The sequence below is a fragment of the Pleurodeles waltl genome, chromosome 1_2 (genome assembly GCF_031143425.1).
Source record: "Pleurodeles waltl isolate 20211129_DDA chromosome 1_2, aPleWal1.hap1.20221129, whole genome shotgun sequence".
Taxonomy (NCBI): domain Eukaryota; kingdom Metazoa; phylum Chordata; class Amphibia; order Caudata; family Salamandridae; genus Pleurodeles; species Pleurodeles waltl.
Genome location: NC_090437.1, coordinates 110,637,702 through 110,655,433, shown reverse-complemented (window position 1 = coordinate 110,655,433; position 17,732 = coordinate 110,637,702). Strand labels below are relative to the sequence as shown.

General features: G+C 38.6%; 1 protein-coding gene across 4 annotated transcripts in view; it reads left to right on the top strand.

Annotated features, from left to right (window-relative positions):
• NRG1 (neuregulin 1) overlaps positions 1-17,732 on the top strand; it is a 1,391,739-nt gene that overhangs the window by 1,055,186 nt on the left and 318,821 nt on the right. For all 4 annotated transcript variants that reach the window (XM_069236759.1, XM_069236756.1, XM_069236750.1 and 1 more), the window contains one exon: positions 13,495-13,624. In XM_069236759.1, the coding sequence (XP_069092860.1) occupies positions 13,495-13,624 (130 nt within the window). The remainder of the gene's footprint in view (positions 1-13,494; positions 13,625-17,732) is intronic.

Genomic DNA, 17,732 nt, shown 5'->3' with positions numbered 1-17,732 from the left:
CGTACACCGGGGAATGTTGCATGGGTACTCCAGGTGGCTCCAGACACTCGTCCTCAAACTTATGTGGTGCCTTGGTAAAGGAAATTCTTCGTATAGGTAAGAAATTCAAGTTTATTCAGCAAGTAAATAGAGCCAGCTCTTAACTCAATGCAGTGTTGTCAGCTGTCACCTCCAGAACACAGGGCGAGTCAGAGGTGGAATCTTATAGACATTCCATTAATACATCACAACATTACATCACAACTAACTGTTTCTAATCATTCACTTGTTCTCTTCGTAGACCCACAACAGGAAAAGGCTGTTATTATTCTGGCCACCTTGTTCCTTTTTTCCTCCAGGACAAATAAGAGGCGCTTTGCTCTTGGGGTTATGTAAGGAGCATGACTTCATTGTCCTCAATTGGAGACTACAGGGTGATATTCCAGCTCATTTCACCCATATTGCAGCAAAATCAGCTTTAAAAATTGACTTTGTTATTAGTTCCTATTTGGTTTTCCCTTATCTGGTTCAAAGTTAATAAAGAATATTTCGATTGACCACAATAATCGCCTTCATACCATCAATGGGAAACCTGGCGATCTTCTTTCATGGCAGATTCCTGATAATGACAATGTGTTATTTAGCGTTGTGAGTGGGAAGGTCTTATAGACTAAAAATGATAAACAGTAATTAACAGTAGAATTAAGCAAAATTACTGAAAAAGTTTCCCTATCAGGTTTCTTACCTGTAGACATATTTGAGGAGGATCTGGAAAAATTAGTGAGGAGAACTCCGAATTTGGTAGGTAATACCAGCAAAAAACCTAAAAGGCAGTCTAATAAATTTAATAAATTGTTGGTCTTTAACAAGCTTATTAATCACTTGCAAAGAGGGCAGTTGGGGCCAGATGTATCAAAGGGTTTTACCCATTCTGTGTCTATGGGAAAATGTGTTCCTACATATGGCCCTTTGTTTTTTATTCTAAAGAATGAGGTAAACGGATCTTGCGTCCAAAAGGAAGAAGACCGAGGTGGACAAGAATTCTATAATATCTGGGTAAAAGTCACAATAGCAGTAAAACGTAAACATTTTGGAAAATTATAGGGGAAAACAGCAGGCCTAAGTTAAATAATATCACTAGCATGGAATAGCAAGGATACATAACCGCTCTTTATGCTTTGTACAGACAGACATCCAATAATAGTGCTATAGAGTCCCTAGATGTGGTATCAGCTGGGAGATGCTCCCCGCTTTCCCCTTCTACTAGACAGCAAGTGTTGCATTATTTCAAAACAGCTAGGAATATTGGGGCAGACCAACTACCTATCACTATCATAAAATTAGATCTGGATCTCTGACCACTTATATAACAGATTTTCTGTTACTGTTATTAGACTGGGGGGGTCTCTAGTTCATAGGGGGCAATATTATCTTACCATTACATAAAAAAGTTCCTTCAAACTTACCTTCCAATTACAGACAGATTGCTCTGTTGGCTGCCACAGGAAGGATAGAACGTGTTTTATCTAATCAACTAGAATAGGTGGAGGAAAGAAAATTATACCATTGAAGCAGGCAGGGTTTAGAGCTGGTCACTCGACCTTGGGTAATGTAACTGTGATTCATCTCCTATTGGAAGCATATGTGAATTGAAGGGAGATACCTGTCTACGCGGCCAATATAGATTTGTCAGATGCTTTTGATTGCGTAGTCAGGCAGACCCATGGGAATACCAGGGGGTCTCCTAAAACTTACTATTGATCATCACACAGATACCTGGTGTCCTGTTATGTTAGGTGGTAGGCGGGGTATAACTCAAAAAATCTTGACAAGAAATGGCTAGAAGCATGGATACCTGTTGGCACCCCTAATTTTTTCCTGTGCATGGTTTATCTGCCTGATGTGTGGAGCAAGGCTGCTAGTGATGCCCCAAAATTAGGCACTTATCCTTTAGGGCCACACCTTTATGCGGACAATGTTGTTCCGCTAGATCTGAATCATAAAGGCCTAGAGAAGTTTCTTGATACTTTGTCGTTCTACTCAGAGGCTCAGTTCCTGAAGATTAATATAAATAAGACCAAAGTCATAAGGGTTTGTCCAAAGGGATGTCTGATTAATACAAAGTATAAGTGGTTCTACAATAATTCTGTCATAAAAGTCGTAAAGTCATGCCCCTGCCTTGGAAGAAAATAGATCTGCAAACTTCGCCGACAAGAAGCATATTGCACATATATCAAATAAGGCATATGCCCATGGTAATGCACTAAAGGCACTGTATTCAGCAACAATTTATAGGTACTTTAATCATCTCCTGACAGTATACAGAATTAAGGTTCTGTCGACTCTTTTATAGGCTGTAGAGACAATAAATATTAATCAATGGCACTTTATGCATAAGGTGGAGGGGAAGATTTTCTGCACTATTTGCACTATAAATGCTATAGTTTTGATAGAAGCATTAAGGCTAGAATTAGGATTGGTGAGCTCTTACATAAAAGGACTAGCCAGTATTAGAACATTGGAATGTTCAGATCTCCATTGCAGACAATGGAGTGCTCCGGGCTTTTACTGACCGTTAAAATCCCGGAGCCACCATTCCAATGTTCTCTTTATTCACAGGAACAGCTGTGAACAAAGCCTCACGGAGCCTCCCCTCGGGCTTCGTGAGGAATTTGTTTTATTTAATAGAACATTCTGCCCCCGAGTGGCAGAATGTTCTAATAGCTTTAGAACCCGCCGTAGCGGGCTCTACCGGCCATTAAAGGCCCTCTCCCTTGTTAAAAGCCCTCACCTTCGGCTCGGGCCTTTAATGCGGGAGCGGGCCTTTAATGGCCGGTAGAGCCCGCTACGGCGGGTTCTAAGGCTATATTCTACGATGGTATCATTATATTTTACACACCAAAAAAAAGTCTCTAAGGAGTCTTATGTCCACTGAGCGTCTATTCCCTCCTCAAAGGCTGGGATGTTTTTAACTAATGTTTCATCTTCACTTCAGCACTTTTCTTTAACTAGATTAGATATTCAGAATATGAGCTATGTTCACCTTAAACGATGTTTAAAGCATAACATGATTAATTCTTCCATGAAGAATGATATGGATATATGTACTGCAAAACGTTGTTTCCATTATGTCATTCAATCATGCCAGGCAGCACTTCTTCAAGTGTACCTTGACTGGAACCTGAAACAAAGGGTGCGAAGGTGTATAATGCTATGTATGTTGAAATGTTTACCACTGGAAACTGTGACGCATGGCACTGTGGGATGCATAGCAGAATGTAGTCTGGGAGGAAAGAATTTGCACCCTATGGTACAATGATGTGCAGACAATCTAACACATTATATTTGTCTGTCCTGTTTTAAGGGTCTACTGACAGAGATTTTTAAATCCACTTTTTAAAGAATTTGGCATTACAACAGCTAAAGCTCCTATGGAAATTATAAACCGCCCAGTCAATAAGTTAGTGTGGTAAATTTAAAAAAAAAATGTTTTAGCTCCATTTTAAAGTTGTATTAATGGATGTATTTTACATATTGTTGATCTCATTGTAAGATCCAAATCTCTAATTAAAAAAGCTTTGAATTTTGAGTCACTTAATATACACTTTTATTTCTCTGAAGGCTTGTAAAAACTATATTAATTTTAGTTTAAGCACTTTTTTTGAATAAAGTATTGATCTGCATATGTATGTAACTAACATTTATGATTTTCACCCTCACTCATTGATTTAGTAAGGATGTTTTATGCATTTTGTAGTCGTTTAACTTTTATGGCTTTTTTAGCAGAATAAAGTTATTTTAAAAAGAACAGGTAAGAGCTAAGTAGCATAGAAAGGTCTTGACAATATGCAAAACATTTATTTTCCAAGAATTTGAATACCTGTAACATAAATCACACATAATAAAAAATGACTCTACAGGAGGGTTCTTGATTTTTCAGGCATTTCCTAAATAGATAATTGTATTCATTGAACATTGGTTTGAGTGCCAAAGTTTCTTTAGTTAGTGTATTAATACCTATTCCGACAAGAGGAATTCATGTGCGAGCCAGAAATTAATGGGATTCTGTTATTCTACTTTCCTTTCGGAGACTGGAAGTAAGTAATATAAAGATGAGTAAGTCCTGAAAGCTAACATTGAACTGTGTCATAGGACTCGGAATACAATGCTTTGGTCTGCGTGATCACAGCAAAATCAAACAGCAAGCGTTAAGTTCAAGAACATCCTAAGTATTACATGATTAAATCTCACTTTATAGTGACAGAAATGTTCACATTAATTTACAGGGAATGGATATGTGGTGAGAGCAAATTATTGTAAGTGCATTGAAATTTGAATTCTTGCAGGGATAGGTCTTATCAAGCCTATGCCCCTTATATGTAAGGCTGGATGCGTAATGAATGAGTCTCAAGGCTGCTGAGATCCAACAATGATTTAACAATGAAAACGCAATTTGGGTCACTCTTGTTGAAGACCACATTGTTCACAATTACCTATCATTAAACTTCCAATACTAGCAATGTCCTGGTACTCCCTTCGTACCATGCAGGCCTTCAGCACACAGCTAGTACCTGAAATTCTTTACTCTCACCTTCAAATTGTTTCTTCCATGACCTCAGTTTTTTTTAACTTTTGTCTACCCATCGTGATCTGCTATTCCGGAGTTACTGCACCATCTGCTACATTTACAGATTAATAAATCTGCTATGGAACTGCTGTAATTCATAGTTTCTATGTATGTGGTATTTCTATAGCTCAAACCTAGCAAAAAGGCAGCTGAGCACTGTACCGGGTCAAGGACAAGCATTAGGTCAACAAGTGATGGAAGAGGCAGCTGATTTGTGTCCTGGTAATTCATTATGATGTAGTAGTATTCTTCAAAGAGTTGCATTTTCAACTGTTTCCTAAATTGGAGCAGTTTGGGGTGCTCCTAATAGATACAGGGATGGTGCTCCAGATCCTTGGTGCATATACGGGAAAGGACAGCAGCCTTGTGGTTTTTTTTTGTTGTTTTTTTTACACTTCTTAGTCTGCAGTTTGATGTTGTCCTGGTTGCAGGTTTGTTGAGAACAACCAGAGATAGTGAGTTTGTCTGCAGGATAAGCATATGTGATGGTCCTGATGGCACTGTAAATGATGCAGCTGGATTTGAAGATAGTGTTGGCTGGCACGCACAGCCAGTGTAGTTCCTTCAGAGTAGGGGTAATGTGATAACATTTCTTCAGGCCCTAGATGAGCCGTGCTGCAGTGTGTTAAAGTGCCCTTAAGCTGAGCCAGTCCATAGTACGGGAGCCATGGAGCCGGGTATTACCACCATCCATAATTCCAAGTGCTTTTATGTTTTTTAGACAGACTTCCAAGTATGTTTTTGTTCACTACTAAGGACTTTGATTGTTTCACAAAGTGCTGAAAGGTCAGAAGTTGGTTTGATCAGCAGTTTCTAACTCTATGTCCTACAATTAATGTTAACATTTTGATGGAAATATGTTTTTTAACTAGGATCTGTACTGTTTTCTTGAAGCTCAGAATCTGTGAATGCTGCTTTCTTTATGATAGCTAAAATACATAAGTCTGCCATATGCTGACTTTAAGGCTATTCAAGTTGCAGTTGTTGGGTTTAGCAACAAAATATGTTAGGGGTTCTGGCTTCAGATGTGGAGAGTAGTCAGCAGGAAAATTGACCTTACAACATAAGAAAAACTACTACTCCAACCATATATATATTTGAAAATACCTTCTATTGATATACAAAATTGAATGGAGGCAAATAAGTAACAATACTTAACTGTATAATAAGTGTATTTGGTAATACATTTCCACAGTAACATATCCTACTAGATTATAAATGTATAATATGATACATCATAAACTGAAATATCGCACAAACTCATCGATCAAGTGCTTCAGTCGTCCACTGCAATCAACGTACACCAAATATGCCACACTAACTCATAAAAAAATTAAAATATTCAATCCTAGTCATCATATCGCTGAACTGGTATAATTAACTCCAATGGGTCTACTGTTCCATTCTGTGCAAATGTTGGATCACTAAAAGGAACCCAACTTTATAATGTTCTACAATTGCAAATATAAAAGAAAATGCAAATACTGTAAATACCACAAATCAAAAAAACATACTTATAGGGTAAATAACCAAAAGATGTGAAATCACTATAGCCTGCCAGTGTGCTCAATAAAAAACATGACCACATAAATGTGCAAATAAACAGAAGCCACCCGTGCTTAAAAGGAAATTAAACTAACAGCTGTGAACATACATAAAGCACCAGTAATCACCCACATAACAAGACAATACATGCACATACAAATAACTCACAACTCTTACCGCAATGTAAACACACAAAATACACTTGGACAGAGATCGCTAGGTACAAATTCCAAATACTTTTCCAATACTCTAAGGATGTCCAAACTATCAAATAATATCAGCACATACAGATAATATATTATTATATATACCCTCCCTTGGAGAATGTATCAAGAGAGAGAATGGTTTATTCAAGGATAAGCAGGCACAGACTGTCCAGGGAAACAAGATTCTACTTACTTGAAGAAGGCAAAACAATTGAACACTGCCCATAACTCGAAAACTAAACAGGGATTGTGCTGGGTTCCATCTGAATAAATCCAAGCCCCTGTCGCTATAACAACAAATAAAATTCCATTAAGCTCCGTATCTACCTATTAGGAAATATACATACACCTGGACCAACAGATGTCCAGCATAAAATGACCCCCAAAATGATACCAACTACTGTTAAGCAAAAATACATATACACTACTCTCACACATCAAAAGAAATCTAATATATCTAGGGCATGAAGTCTGATAACCATATTACAATCAATCAATACCACGTCATGAAGCGCGATCACAAATCACAGGCAAGTGGAAACAAAACATACTGTAAAACAAGTGGCAGAGTATCGATATGGCAAAACACAGATAAACATATTGTACACACAGCATGCAGCCAGTCTTCCAAAACAGCACCTAAAAAATAAGCGAAAGAAAGAGAGATGTTTATCCTTAATAGTTGCAGTACTTACCCGTGAAGAAAGGATAACTCTACGTGCACCTCCTTGTAAAACGGGCCAAGCTTCACCCGGTAAAGAAATCGAAACGTGGGAGACCACACACAAACCCCAATTAAATACATGTGGAGAAGATCACATGTCTGCAGATGCTATGGTAACACGTAAGAATACCTACCTGCAGAAACCGATCTAGGGTAAAACCCAGGTCACATTACGGGCGGGAAAAAAACACAGAAACTCTGATATACCTTACAGAGCATTTCATATCCAATGAGCCTAAAACAGTCAAAAAGAAAAACATACCAAAAGACTTTGATCAAGCCAAAGTATCTCAGATCTTTATATCCAAGAAAAACAAGCAAAATATACAAAAAAATATGTATTGAATGTACTGCCACACCTAATGAGATGTAATGTTCTAAACCTTTCTATAACATCCTATCTGAGAAACCGAATATACACTACAGACAATAAAAGCCTCCGTACTGTATGCCATATCGTACGGTGGCCTCTAAATCACACACAAAAAACTAAACTCAATAAAAAACAATCCAGTCTTCCAGCTGGAGGATACATCCCACTTTTCCGTCATTCAGTAAATTTTCTTGTTTTGGTGAATTTTTAACCAACACTTTTCTACATGTGGTGTTCAGGCGCATGATTGAATGTACTGTCACACCTGATGAGATGCCATGTTCTAAACCTATCTATAACATCCTATCTGAGAAACCGAATATACACTACAGAAAATAAAAGCTTTAATACCCTATCAGTGTATGCCATATCGTACGGTGGCTCTAAATCACAAAGAAAAAACTAAACTAAAAAAAACAATCCAGTTTTTCAGCGGGGGGATACATTCTACCATTACGTCATTCAGTACATTTGCTTGTTTTGGTGAATTTTTAAGCAGCCCTTTTCTACATGTGGTGTTTAGGCGCATGATCAGTGGACCACCCCCCAAATGTTTACAAACAAAATATATAAAAAAAATACACACACATTTTTTTAACAAGGCAGCACTTTGGGAGGGCCAATGATGTACATGTATGTGGGTCTTTGCCTCATGCCATAACCCACATGCCTTATGTAGACGGAAGGACTTCTCCCAAACTTTTTGCCTTCACTCACTCCTGTTTTTTGCCAATCTTGTTTTTGTTGGCCTTAGGACTGTGTACTTTACCACTGCTAACCAGTGCTAAGGTGCTTGTGCTCTCTCGTTTAAAAATTGTAGAATTGGCTTTTACCTGATTGGCATATTTAATTTACTTATAAGTCCCTAGTAAAGTGCTACCTCATGTGCCCCCTGCACCCATGTGCCCAGGGCCTGTAAATTAAATGTTACTGGTCGGCCTGCAGCACTGATTGTGCCAACCACTTACGTAGCCCTGAAAAACATATCCCAAGCCTGCCATTGCAGCCTCTGTGTGCAATTTTAAACTGTCATTTCGACCTGGCAAAATAAAGGTTTTGCCAGGCCAAAGCCTTCCTTTTTAATACATATAGGTCTCCCCTAGGGTAGGTCATTAATAAGCCTGTAGGGCAGGATGCAGTGTATTTAAAAAGTTATACTTGTACTTTAAATTTTTACATGTCCTGATAGTGAAAACCTCAAAGAATAGTTTCTCACTACTGCAAGGCCTACCTCTCCCATAGGCTAACAATGGGTTCCCTTATTACATTTAATAAGTGGTAACTTTCATTTGGGAGCAGTGGACAGGTTCAGTTTGGTATCTAAATAATTGTAACTAAAAGCTCTTTAATGCTAAGGTCAGATTTTAAGTCACAATTTTGGGAATGGCACTTTTGGCACTTTCTTGTCCTAACCAGTCAGTGTCTGAAGCCTGTTCCTTCGTCACTTGACTAGGTGTAGCTGTCAGTTGGTATTTGTGTATTGCTCCCAGACAGTGAGACAAAGGGAGAATCAGTGTTGTCAAGAAGGGCCATGCTGACTTAATGAGGAGGAGGAGCTGTCACCAACCACACTTGCACATCACAAAGACTCTGAACACACTCATAAAGCGGTTGTCACCAGTCCTTTGTGCCGCCAAACAAGCTGAGACCAGAGTGATCCCCTCAGGTGGTGGAAACCTTCAGAACCTTCATTTTCAGAGTGGCCACCAGGTATAAATATTGGACCCTCAGACCCAAATTTTTAATACACATCAGGACCTGTAAAAGACTCCAAAGGAGAACTCATGTGCTGTTTTGCTGCAAGAACTGCCACTCTGCTGACCTTCTGCCTGAGTGAGAATGACTGGACCTATAACTTAAACCTAGGACCACCAGAGTGACTTCATTTGATTCATAATGCATTGAATGAATAAAACTTCGACTGCGTACAGACGTGTATTTTGAACTTTGATTGATACAGCGTACCAAGAAACGGACTTAATGGTCTACTGCGGTGCGCCTTGGTATAACAGTAGTAAATTACTTCATGGGATAGTTGGCTGACCTTCTGATCAGAGCCTCCGGTGACAGATCAGGTTGCAACAGCCTTGCATCCAGCACCAGGACTCTGCCAGCTGTGAGTTCTGCAATTTCAAGTAGTGCCACTCCAGTTCTGGACCCTCAGAAGTGAGGGTGGAGGTGCTCTGCCAGCCCAGCTGTGGTCCCAGCAGAACTGATGCAGTGCAGAGCATCACCTGGCCTCCCATAACTCCACATCAGAACTGCAGCCTGATGCATAGCCTCACCAAATTTCACATCGGGACCACATTACTACACACCCCCAAAGCAGGACTCTGCATCGCAAGCCCTGCAACTTCTTTGAAATGAGTCAGTGCCCAGATTTCACATTGCAAGCCCGTCACTCACAGCATCCTCGACGATAACACCGGACCTCACATTGCAGGCTCGCAGCTTCCCGGAACCACTGCTGCTCAACACATCATCAATGCGGGATCTCGCAATGCTCTGCTACTGGGATTTGAGGTACTGTTCTTCAAAGGGCTTCACTGTGTCTGTTAAAGGCTGGTGCTCTATCGCGGTCGGCTTGAACTTGTGATGTGGTCTTGCGTGACCAGATTACCATAGTTAGCGTTTTGTGCTTTTTGGGGCTATTTTTACTTAAATCTTTAAAATTGCATATCTCCATTTCTACTAATTGGATTTGTGTTGTTTGTGTTGTTTAAAAGTACTCTGTTTTTCTAATTTGGTGGGGATGTTTCTTGTGTTGTGTTTCATGTTATTACTGTTGGAATTGCTGCATACATTCTTTACACATTTCCTCTAAGTAAAGCCTGACTACCCTGTGCAAGGCTACTAGAGTATTGAACACAGGTTAATTTGGGGTGAGTAACCCTGACAAGAATTGTGGTTGATACTTGATTACTTTCATCCTCCCCACCCACCCAGTAACCTGATTTCATACAGGTAGGAGTATGCCCTTTGGCTTCATCCTAACGCATCTGGCTGACTGGGACTTTATATATAGCCCCCACCTTCAAAGGACGTATTAAAAACAGCAAGGCACTTCCCAATTCGAAATGCAAATTTAATGTGTGGTCTTTGGTTTGACTGGTGTATTTATAGGTTGGAAGAGCTGGAGTAGCAGTATGTTATCACCTTAAACAGGGGTAAACGGTTGTTTGTCACTGGAACATAAACAAACGCTCCTTTTGCCTTGAAATGTAGGAATATTTGTTGATGTTTCTGAAGTATCGACAATGCATGGTCACACGCCACTATTTCCCCAACTCTATAATTTCATAAGAACTACTGTATAAGGTGTTTGCACCAAGCAATGCATTAATTTCACACTAAGGAATTGTAATCGCGCCAGAGAAACGAAGCGAGAATACATTTGTATATAAGGTTATCATAGTTTTGTTTAAGGATTTACAGCGGCTGCTGCTGGCTGGGGGCAGGCGGTGCACCCCTACTCTGCCCTAATGGGTGAGCCTCGACTTTCTAAATGAGATTGAGTGCCAAGCTGACAGGAAGAATTCTGACTGCAAATTTGTAAATCATCCACTTTTAAAAGTTAGGCCATGCAATAGCACACAAAATAAATCACTTTAACTTTAGTTTAAGTTACATAAAGGATCTACAATGGATGGCAAAAGGTGAAGTGTCCAACTAGTCCCTCCTATAGTTTTGAGTGAATGTATTAGATACTTCTAGACTTGTGATCTTGTCACTGTAAGGGAAGGGCATCAAATGCCTTGTGAGAAAAGATCCTGTACCTGTATTTTGTGTTTAATGGAGATCGGACGTTCTGAATACAGGAACGTGAATTGCACCCTTTTCTGTCTTCCTTGTCCCAGTCCATAGTTACATGACAGCGTTGTCTCTGACACAGTGATTATACAAAATATAATTTTTGTAATTATTTATAATGTTTACTTTTTTTTCAAATCCTAAATTAAACTTACCGTCATGATTTCAGCGTATATGAAACCAAGGAGAGATGGAGAAAAACACAAGTTGTCCTGGATTTTAAAGGGGTTTTAGAGGCAAAACTGGGATGTTTTGAAAGGAAGGAAAGAAAGAAATATCACGGTCTGTATCTTAACAGATAAGTCTTTCTTCCCAATTATATTTGGTATGGGAACTGTTGTAAAGGTGAGCTAGCACCTTGTAAGGGTGCACTGGGACAAGGAAGACTAGGACTCGGAATTACAAAGGTTACTGGTAAGTAACGGAGACATTAGGGATAGCAAGATCGGGTACAGAGAAATACATAGTTTATTGAGGTTTATTTAGAAACTGTTATTATTAGCATAGCAGTTGCTTTAAAAATACAGCTGGGGAGGCCCTATGAAAAATGTGTAAGTCACCGTAATGACAAAGGACATTGTGCTTGTCATAATTATATTTGAGAGACTATTGAGTCTTTACATGTAGCTGCATACCTATCATGAGGCATAAAGATGGTTTACTAAACATTGTCAGTAGTGGCAGTTACCAGTACTTTTAAAAGAGTTTTGAAACTTTAACTCAAAACGTACAGGTTTTTGTTGTACTTGCTCTGTCTTTTAAATTGTTTCAGAGCACCAGTATACCTACAAACACAATACAAATTAAAATAAAACCCCACTAGACTTGCCATGGTATTTTATAAATACACAAGGTAATACATTTTTCATAGAACAGCATATGTTTAAAAACAAGTACAGACTAAAAGGTTGTGGTTGTGTGATGGATCTAATTAAATAGTTGTGCTTGTGTAATAGTGGATTTATAAATTAGTGGTGGTATCAAGTAGTAACTGTTCTTAAATGTGCTTTTAAGTCGAAGGTAGTCAATATTTTCACGGATGTGACTTAATTTTTCTTTATAAATGTTTTACAAGCTGTTTGATAAAGTTACCTCCAACTTCAGCATCGCAAACTTGTTTGTGTCTTACAGTTGATATAACCCCACTAGGTAAACCCTTCCTATGCTGGTGCTGTCCCTACTTGTGGTCTCGACACGTGCATGTCTGTCTACCGTGAGTTCTTGTCTCATGTTTAAGAACAATTTCGAGTAGAACTTCTTGTAAAAATGCGTGACTTGAACTCATGAGAAAAAAGCTGTGCTGTGTTTCCAAGAGTGCTATCATAAGTGTAACGTGCAGCGAATGTATGCACAAAGCGGGTGGTGCAAGTCAGACCTGTAAATATGACATGTGGTGCAGTATTGTGCTAAAGGAGCAGGAGGCGCAGTGATTATTCACTCTCAAACTAGTTTACTGTAGTAAGACGAGAGCACCAATTTGTTGATTGATTTATTGATCACAGGTCTGAGACTGGCCTGTGGATGGGCTTGCATTACTGTATTAATGGATGAGGCTATAAAAATTAACTTAAAGCGAGTACCAAGGCCCAGAAGCCCTGCTTTCTCCACACTCATTTCAGTTTTGCCCTCATGACATAAAAGGCATCTCCACTGGTCATTTACAGTCCTGCTTAGATTATTTCTCCACTGGCTCAACTCAGCGGTATTGCAGCTATTTGAAACTAGTGGGGGCAAATACAAAAGGTTAGTGCCCTGCAGTAAATACAGCAAATTTAAAATACATTTCCACGCAATTAGCAGCTAAAGAGAGACCACGAAATAATAAAAATACATTTGGGCAAAAAACAGTTTTAATTTCATGGGCAGACAAATTACCACAATGGGGTAGCACATTCTTAAATCATAGATTGCGAATTTATTGATCACACAAGGCCAGCACTTAATGTTGAGGAAAGTTGCTATGGGTTTTACCAATGGTAAAACCAACTGAGAGGTGATGATGATGATGTGCAATATTTTTAGGTTTGCTTTTTCAAGTGTGTTAAAGGACTTCAAGAAGATAATGGCACACTATAAAATACATTATTTTACTGAGAGGACTTTTTTATTCCTTTTTTTTCTTTTTTATTGTCTGGTAATGTTATTAGAATGTAGAAAAGTCTACGTTAACATTATAATTGCAATGACAGATTCTGGTAACATTGTGACATGTTCGTCTCTTTCATTACAGTTACAACTACTCCCACCATTGGAACGGGACACCTTATAAGATGTAATAAGAATCAGAGAAGCTACTGCGTGAATGGAGGCGAGTGCTATGTTCTCAAGGACATTACGAGCAGCACAAAATATGTGTGCAAGTAAGAAATACGTCCCTGGACTTTTTTGTGAATGCATATTTTCCTTGTATCTAGTGGCGCAGTTTGTCACTCTGTCTCCGCTCCTAAAAAAGTGTAAACTGTGCACATAGGAAAAAAGGGCCTCTAGCATGCCAAATAAGGTTTTCACACGAATAGTAACAATATCCTGTGAATAAGCACAACTTTTATCTAAATTAATAGTATTTTTAATATGATTCTTCTAAAGAGTCTCGATTATGTTATGCACCATTGTATCGTCGGTCAATTTATTGATCTCATCAGCCATCACCATACTAATTTATTGATGTAGAGGTTTCCATTACGAATTTCCTATTGGCAGTGTTGCTTTGTCATCCTGACCTTATTTTTGTTAATATCATTTAGATGGACTTATTTTGCCTTAGGTTTATTTAGAAAACGGCGTTGCAGGAAATTTATAACGTTTCCAGCTCTTTTTAGTCGTTTACATTATACCACACTGCTTTGGTCATTTCACCAGTAGCTTTACAATGGTTTATGATTATCCAAAGGTCTGTTTATTGTTGGAGCACAATATGATTTAAAAGAGTAAAACGAAACTACTGATTATATGATTTTAATCGTCTGGTACATTTAGAAATGGTCTCTTCTCTAATATTTTTATACGCATAAGACCTTACTTTTGATGTTATTTAATGATTACCATAGCACAATAATAATGGTTCTCTTGCAGAATCATGATCTGGGGGTGCACATTCACTCAGTCTTGGTGTGAAAGTTTTTCCATAAGAGCATATGAAATATGATCTGAAATATGTTATGCAAAATCGACATGTACTAATCTGCCATGTTTTAGTAACGGTATAGCATTTTATTCAGAGAACAATTTCGGCAAGTTGACCAGATTTAAGCCCTTGCATTAAGTTGTTTTTCAGTGGGATCCTTATTCACTTTTAAGGATACAGCTTTAGTCTCTCTAATAGTCCCTCAACCTTCCTGTCAACGTTATAAGGCTCCACGATACATATTTTATGCATGCCAGCTGGATTTCCTTTTTGGGTTTATCAACTTCCAAAATACAGTAAAACCTTTGAAACTATTTCTTATTAATACGGATAAATTTAACAAAGTCCTTTTTATGGTTTTATTGCTACCAGATAGTTTTGGAAGGAAGGGAAGTGAATAGATTGTTGTAGGTGGTGTCCTGGTCTACTGCATCCTCCCAGTGATCCCCCAATTTCAACCTGCCCTGCTCATGTACTAGAAGTCGGCACCCTTTTCCCCTCCACCTTCTGACCGGAACATCTGAGATTGAGAGCAGACGGGCAAGAAACCACCATAATTGATTTCTTCTGTAAATGATAGGCTGGCAAAAGGAGTTGGCTCCACAAAGAATGATCTGCCTTAAACAAAGCTTGCTACTGTGCCCTTTCTTGATGTTCTCTGGTGTGTTTGGGATGCACTGTGGCTACCTCAAAGAATCTGGATCTGGTTCCCTGGTGTCTCACTGCCACAGCTAATGACTCACAAACGTTAGGAGGCTCAAGATCATTCTCTTAACAAGTAAGAACGTAAAGTGTGACCCTCCCTGACCTGCCAACATAGACCACTGTACCTGACAGAGATGTAGCTGTATTCAGTAACAGTGACTTGGGAACACTTGAACTGGAGTCCGGTGCACCTGTACAACAGTGGCTCCTATGTACTCTATCACACAGCACCTGTGGTTTAAGAAATATGAATAATGGTTACAGAAGTAGCAAATAAAACTCAGTAGAGCCAAGTTGTTCTTGGAACAAAAACACAGAAGAGTAATACACATTTGCTTTTGAAGTAATGAGCACCCAAAGAGGGTTGTATGAATACAGATATCAGATGGCTTCTCAGTAGTCGGACGATGTGACAAGGTATATTTTTAGTTAGAAAATTAAAAATATAGGAAGTTAGGTGATCAGTAATTCTAGATTCATCAAAAATAAATAAGCGGGTATAGTTGTAGGGATAGAAACCAGAAATACACAGCAAGATACTCAACCTTTTGCTTAATTTTTACCCAAATACCTTTTTAAAAATGAAGGATTGTACATGCATTACATATTGTAGTGTTTTTCAGTGCCCCTAAATAACATAGGTGAACAAATCCTCCGATGTTGCCTGCAGTGCATCATCCACACGATTTTTCAGTCGTTGTTGCCTAACAGAGAGCTACATGGTATTATCAAAGCTGCTTTGGACCAGTTTGTTGGTCTTTGATTATAACAATTTAGAACCAGTGTCAGCTGTCCGCCTTTGACAAATGTTATGGGCTAAAGCAGCTATAAAAAGATATATACATGCATTTATAAACTATGGTCTATAGTGAACTGCTGATCATGAATTTTGGCAAATGTAAAGAATGTGGTGGAAACCGTTTGCAGCAAGTTCCTAAGCTGCTTTTGCCTTATGGTATTAATGCAGGACTGCATGCTTCCGTAACTTCATGACCCACATATATAGAATACACATGTATAGCTTTATGGCAGTGTAAAACTGAGAAATTGCCAGCTGTGGCATTTCAGTACTAAAATGCCAATGCATCCGATTTTGTACAGTCACCTGTATCTTTCCCAAACCAGGACTATAACCACCTACAGTGTAAGCATTAAGGCATATTCGAGTTAGGTGCTCAGTTTGTAAAATGTTGGTATTATTCAGTTATGGAGAAAATGTAAGGATTTAAAAAAGAGAAAGAAATAAGTTGTCCCTCACTACTCTGTGTAAGAGGAGATTGAAGTTTGGAAAAAAATGGTGTGCTGAAAATTATGAACCTGAAGTATGAGGTGACAAGAGAAGGCGATGTTCAGCAGATATTCTTAGACAGAAAGGGGATGTCACGAGCCTTCTCCATTGTCTCCTGTTATTGCATTACTTGTGCCACTTTGAAGGCTCAGAAAACAAGCTGCAAAAAAGTATAGCATTCCATGCCACTAAAGTTAAGAAGCAGATAATCATTGGGAATGTGGCGGACATAGTTTTTCCTTTTCACATTTTAGTATACATTTCTGCTTTCCTCTGATTCCCTTTCTATTGTTTGTTCAAATTAGAACAGGCACAAAAAATACACTTTCTTGCAGTGGTTAAATATATGGAATTAAATGTTTCTTAATGGCTCAGCCTAGTTGCAGAAACTGATGCAAACTTATTGCTAATTTCCCATTAGTTCATTTTAATGCAATTTGCCTTCTATGTTGTCAAAGAGCTTAATTACAAAGGCTGACATCATTTGATACCAATGTGCATCGTTACATAGACGCATAATTTAATGACTACAAGGAAAATAGCTTTCCTTCCTAGATTAAATACTTCAGACCCCAGTTTGTGTTAATCTTTTAGGATATGCTAGTTAAAAGATGCTATTGCATCATCACCTACCTACTAGCATGATGCTCGGGTAGCTGTTGAAAAAACTCAGTTGATTAAAAACATAGCTTGAAGTATGTGTAGACTAGACATTAATTTAAACTCTAAGAGATGGATCTTGTTTATTTTTTAAAGAGCGCCTCATTGAAATGAAATTCTACTGAGTAGTAAGAGTGTACGAAACCTTATAGAACAGTGGTTCCCAACCTTTTGACTTCTGTGGACCCCCACTTCATCATTACTGGAGCCCAGGGGCCCCCACTGAATATTTATTGGATTCCGGGGACGCCCCCCACTGAGTCATTACTGAAAGCTGGGGCACCCAATCTGTTAATATTATTTAATTCTGTAAGCAGTCACGGACCACCTGAGGAGGCTTCGCGGTCCCCGGACCACAAGTTGGGAACCACTGTTCTTGAAGTTGGATTGGATGTCAAGGAGCTACATCACAAGTACATCTCAGTGGGTTAAATCAAACAAAAGAACCTAGTATTATGTCTATAACAAAGCACAGGTGGTATAGAGATGCGGTCTAAAATAATATAATCTCAGCACTCCTGAATGCAGAGCACAAATCGTCCTAGAAGATATTACACATTTCTTAATCTCTGATTAAACTAGAAATCTGAAGACCCATCATTTTTGTGCTTCTATCATTTAAAATATGTAAAATAATTCAGAAAAATCATCATCCAATTTAGAAACCATCTGAAAAGATTGCAACACATTT